General features: G+C 36.6%; 1 protein-coding gene and 1 long non-coding RNA gene across 2 annotated transcripts in view; one reads left to right on the top strand and one right to left on the bottom strand.

Annotated features, from left to right (window-relative positions):
* The window catches only part of LOC112151197 (tyrosine-protein kinase yes), a 36717-nt gene that overhangs the window by 25287 nt on the left and 5471 nt on the right, over positions 1-5959 (top strand). The window contains exons 8-10 of the mRNA XM_024279940.2: positions 1355-1534; positions 2048-2124; positions 4278-4431. Of these exons, the coding sequence (XP_024135708.1) occupies positions 1355-1534; positions 2048-2124; positions 4278-4431 (411 nt within the window). The remainder of the gene's footprint in view (positions 1-1354; positions 1535-2047; positions 2125-4277; positions 4432-5959) is intronic.
* Positions 1-5959, bottom strand: part of LOC118600229 — a 19220-nt gene that overhangs the window by 4348 nt on the left and 8913 nt on the right. The window lies entirely within an intron of this gene.

A 5959-nucleotide genomic window follows, 5' to 3' on the forward strand; every position in this document is an offset into this window, starting at 1 on the left:
CACTTTTAAATATTTAATGACACATTTATTTATTTATTTAATGGTGTATATATTTATTTCATTCTGGCTCTTTCGAGACTCCATAGTTATCTTGCTCTCGTTTCTAACTTGTATTATTTTGACAAAATATATTTTTATGGAGAGTGAAATATTTAAAGTTATTTAAGGTTTAAGTTGATTTATTCAGGAATAATATTCCAGTCTTTATTATTCAAAATTGTGTAAAAAAGTTACGATTTTAACATTTTAAAAATTGGTATTCTGTTAGTTTTTTTTAACTATTTTGGCATTTACTAAGATTTTTTAGGCTATTTTGGAGTTAAGCTAATATTTTAGCTACATGCTAGCTGTTTTGGCTAATTTAGAGTTTTTTTCAATTTTTTAGGCAATTTTAGAGTTTAGCTAATATTTCAGCTATATGCTAGCTGTTTTGGCTAATTTAGGTTTTTTCAGTTTTTTAGGCGATTTTGGGGTTGAGCTAATATTTTAGCTACATGCTAGCTGTTTTTAGCTAATTTAGGGTTTTTTCAGTTTTTTACGCTATTTTGGAGTTTAGCTAATGTTTCAACTACATGCTAGCTGTTTTGGCTAATTTAGGTTTTTTGAGTTTTTTTATGCTGTTTTGGAGTTTAGCTAGTATATCAGCTATATGCTAGCTGTTTTGGCTAATTTAGTTTTTTAGGCTATTTTGGAGTTTAGCTAATGTTTCAGCTACATGCTAGCTTTTTGGCTATTTTAGTTTTATTTTTAGTTTTTAGGTTATTTTGACATTAAGCTATTTTTTTCAGCTACATGCTGGCTGTTTTGGCTAACCTAGGTTTTTTGTTATAGTTTTAGTATTTTAGTTGCAGCTTCGGGGTTTTAGCTATTAGTTTCAGTGATTTCAGCTATCAGCTCCAGTGTTTTTAGCTATCAATTTCAGCATCAAATTCGGCTTATAGCATTCACACTAGAATTATCACAGGTAATGCTATATATCTAGTTCATAAATATGTTAAAAGGTTATGGTTTTAAAGATTTAGTGAATTAGTTTAAGAGTGTTCAATAAATGTTTATCCTGTTCGGCCTTCAACCTGAGGTGTGTTTTGGATTTTGGCCCCCTGTGAGATTTTTACACCCCTGCTCTACATCTCCAGAGATCGCCTCTGTCAAAAGGACAGCCGAATTTCTTTTCTACTGCAAGCTCATATCCGCCTGTCCCAGGGATATTTTATTGCAACAAGTGCATGCATGACAGCACATGCCTGAGCAATTACCAGACCTAATTAATGATATTGTCCTGCTTCCAGGCCATTAAGTGGACTGATTCCCCCTGTGGGCGGCTGGCTTTTGTCTCCTGTCTCTGTCTGCGCAGGCACATGGAACGGCACCACCAAGGTGGCCATAAAGACGCTAAAGCCGGGGACCATGTCGCCCGAGGCGTTTCTCCAGGAGGCTCAGATCATGAAGAAGCTGAGGCACGACAAGCTGGTGCCTCTTTTTGCCGTGGTGTCGGAGGAGCCCATTTACATCGTCACGGAGTACATGTCCAAAGGTACCTCCAGACTGTTCTGAGTTCTAGTTTTAAAGGGAATCACCTCAGCAAAAAACAAAAAAGCAGAACAGCAAGCCAGATTTATGCAAGGAAATCTCCTTAAAGGAAAAAATGTAAATTATATGGGCATTTTAATTAAAATGCTGTATGGATCGGAAGGCCTTGGAAGTCCCTTGTGGTTCCCCCGAAGCCTGAAAGTAGGATGGTTAATTGAAAAGTGCAGCAGTTTTTGTGTGAGGTCTTGTAGCTTCAGCTGCAGAGCATTTTTTATGAGTAATTCCATTCATGTGGGGCTAAATGTTAACTCCGTGACATTAGCCTCCATGCGTGTCTGGAAAGCCTCAGTTTACTGATCCGCTGTGTTTTGCGGATTTCAAGAAAGCAGCTGTTTTAGTAAAAAAATCCACACTTACTCAGGGCTCGGTTTAATTAGAGGCGCATACTCACGTTTTTGGTATTCAGTTCACTCACTCCATCGCTGCCCTGCATTTATAGCTGTGTTTGCTTTTACAGGAAGCCTGTTGGATTTTCTTAAAGAAGGTGAAGGCAAATTCCTGAATCTGGTCATGCTGGTGGACATGGCTGCAAAGGTGAGACGACAAATTGGAATTTCTGTTGAAGTTTTAAGTTTGGTGTGAGGAGGTTTTGTAAAAAAAAAAGCCACTAGTTAAGATTTTGCCCATTTTCCGCGTTTGAAATTTCTGTCTTTCGTGGTACAAGTGATATAACTCTTAATTGTTTCTTGCGTTTGTCAATCGTTGGTTTCGTCCAACGAGTCTTTACATGAATTCCATCTAGAGTTGATTTAACATTTTTTGTGGTTTAAGAATTACGCAGTTTTTTTATAGTTTACATAGTCTATACGCAATTACTACCATATTTTCTAGAGTATAAGTTGCACCGGAGTGTAAGTCACAGGAGCACAAAATGTCTAAATAAAGAAGAAGAAAGCCATATATATATATATATAAGTCACTCTGGAGTATAAGTTGCACTTTTGGGAGAAAAGTCTGACATTTCAGATCAGATTCGCCCAGTCTAGCGTAACGCTGCGTTCACACCAAATGTGATTCACACATCAAACTCGCATCTACTGCGTCTTTTTCAGCATATATCAAATTTGTGTCCACTGCCGGATGAGATCTTTCTCTTTTTTTTGATAGTTACCTTCTATGTTGCAGAAGCTGTGCTAAAAGCCGACGCTTTTACCTGTTCTTCCGTCTCTCAGTATAACCCAGTTTGATGACTTTCTGTTCCGCATTAGTCCGAGGACGTGAAAAGTATCAAAATGTTTCGATTCAAATAAGAAAAATATCAAAATTTAAGAGGAAAACAACCAGATTCTCCTTCATGTTTGTTTTGGGTGATTCTTCTTCTTCTGAGACTGTCGGTAGCAAATACAGATACACATAAACATCACCCTCTAGTGGTTGTTAGCAGAAGTAACCGCTAACTGGTTGTTAGTGGGAAAATAACAAATATCTGAGCCTATTTATTTAAAAAAAAAAATACAAATAACTCACTCCAGAGTATAAGTCACACCCCTGGATAAACTATGAAAAACTGCACGATACAGCAGAAAATACTTAAATCACAAATGTACGTGATTTTTGCAAACTGCAAACACAAATTTGAGGTTTTCCACGACCCTTGTATGTCTAACAGACTTTTCGCGCATGTACCACCAATGTATAACTTTTATATTGCATTTAAGGTGCACATATTATGTTAAAATTACGTAATTGATACACAAATCACTAAGGAATTGCATACAAATCATCACAAATGGTTCATACAGGATTCCCGTACTGTGTGATGGGTGCAGAAATCGGCCGATCTTTCACCCCTCCACCTCTCTATATCGATGAGTACATGAGTTCCAGAAGAGATCACTATGAACTCCCATTCTATTCGTGATTCATTCACTTTTTACGTAGATTTTGAGCAACTCAGTCACCATTTTCAGTGTTTTATTTACGTCCGTTTTGGGCCAGATTTGGTTTTTACGTTCTAGTACGTGTTCTCTGTGTGGTTTATTTGTACTTCTTCTATGGTTTTTTAACATGGTTCATTCATGATACATCTGAGAAAATTCCAGGTAAAGACCACAACTTTTTTTTTACCAATATATATCCACGTATGACCAGTTTTAATCCGGGGAATATGTACAGAGTGGCGATGAGATGTTGCCATAAACACCATCATGTGCCCCAACTTTTTTTTTTTTTCTGTTTCCTTGTCTCATTGTTTTATGCTTGACAGATGTTCTTCTTAAAGACCCTCTCTGATCAAAACTGTGTTTTTGGTGTTTTTAACATGTTCTTGAGGCCTTTTTCAGATGATTGAGGACGTGTAAAAACAATAAACCATGATTAATAGCATTTTTTAATTAAAACTGTTGTGAATCAGGAGCACAACAAAAAATGTCATTTGAAAACGGTAGATCCATTAAGGTTTTCCTCATCCAAGTTAGCATCTGGCTCAAAACTATATGGCTTGTATTTTTTTGCACCACTAATATTAGCTTGGGAGTGTGAGGGGCTGTGAGCTAGCAGGAAAGTGTGTAAACAGAGAGCTTTCAGTAACAGGGTAGACACAGTTTTTTAAAATATGTACTAAAAACAGCAAAATCATACATAAAAGGCTACTTGGAATGCTCTTAAAATAGATCAAAAGATGATCAGAGTGGAAGCTAAAAATAGTTTGCCAAGGGGGTTTTGACGGTCAAACGTTTCTCTTCCAGATCGCCGACGGCATGGCTTTCATCGAGAGGATGAACTACATCCACAGGGACCTGCGCGCAGCCAACATCCTCGTAGGAGACAACCTGGTCTGCAAGATCGCAGACTTTGGTCTGGCTCGGTTGATAGAAGACAACGAGTACACGGCAAGGCAAGGTCAGTGCTCTGGTGACCTCCAAACTCTTAGAGGAACCAGGTGTCAAAAAGGCAGAAATGGAAAGGGCCTCACATCTGGGACCCCCTTTGTTCCCGCCATGGAAACCAGATGCTTCTTATTAGTTGCACCTTCACCCACTGGGGTTATTTATCTCTGCCATGTCTGCTTCTGCTGGAAAACTTCTGTCTTTTTTTTGGTCCATCTGGTATGTTTAAGAGTTTGTGTGTTTCTAGTGAAGTACGGAGGCTTTTGAAGTTTGTTCTGAGACCAAATATGACACTGCAGCAAATTAATAAATTGATCTCCAACAAAAGCAAAAGGATGTTCTGCAAACATGTAGTGCGCCAGGGAATTCTGAATAACCCCTTATGGTTCAGTGAGGCTGTTAAAATACCAGGTTGTCTTGATAGTCTACTTTTTTTGCCCTTTAATTTAATCATATTCATTTGTTCAGAAGGGATTGTAATTCTAATGCCTCTTAATCCCTGATTTTTTTTTTTTTTGCAGAACTGCCTCTCTAAAGAAGGGGTCCAAACATTTTTTTGTGAGGGCCACAGAACTGTTCTTCTCTGACGTGGGGCCGGGGTTGGTTTGTAGGCTAAAAGAAAGAGTCCAACAATCACAGGCTAAACGTAAACATGTATGGTTTTCAAGAAAGACACACATAGACAAATTTTAAATAATTCATTTCTGTAATCTTCACAGAAAAAAATAATGCTAAAACATTTAAAAACTAGATATCTACATTACCTGTGATAGATTAATAGCAAAAGATGTTTAAATTGATAGCTAAAAGCACTTAAGTTGATAGCTGACAACGCTGAAGCTGATAGCTCGCTAAAATATTAGCAAAGTGCCAAATTAGCAAAAAGAACTTAAAAAAATATATAATTTAGCCAAATCTGTTAGCATGTAGCTGAAATATAAGCTGAACTTCAAAACAGTCAAAAAAACGGAAAAAGCCAAAATTGGCCAAAACAGTTAGCGTGCAGCTGAAATTTAAGATAAACTCTGAGAAAGTATAAAAATTTTAAAAAGCCTAAATAAGTCAAAACAGCTAGCATGAGGCTGAAATATTAGCTAAACGCCAAATTAATCTTAAAAAATGGAAAAGTGTCTAATTTAGCCAAAACAGCTAGCATAAAGCTAAAATATTTGCTAAACTCCAAATTACAATAAAAAACTGAAAAAGCCGAAATTAGTCAAAACAGCTAGCATGTAGCTGAAATATTAACTTAACCTCAAAATTTAAAAAAAAAAACCCTGAAAAATCCCTAAATTACCCAAAACAGCTAGCATAAAGCTAAAATATTTTCTAAACTTCAAAATAGCCAAAAAAACAGAAAAAGCCTACATTAGCCAAACAGCTAGCATGTAGCTGAAATATTAGCTAAATGTCAAATGAATCTAAAAAAGTTGGAAAAATGTCTAATCTAGCCACAACAGCTAGCATGAAGCTAAAATATTAGCTAAACTTCAAATTACGATAAAAAAGTGAAAAAGCCGAAATTTGTCAAAACAGCTAGC

Source organism: Oryzias melastigma, linkage group LG20 (genome assembly GCF_002922805.2).
Source record: "Oryzias melastigma strain HK-1 linkage group LG20, ASM292280v2, whole genome shotgun sequence".
NCBI classification, from domain to species: Eukaryota; Metazoa; Chordata; class Actinopteri; order Beloniformes; family Adrianichthyidae; genus Oryzias; species Oryzias melastigma.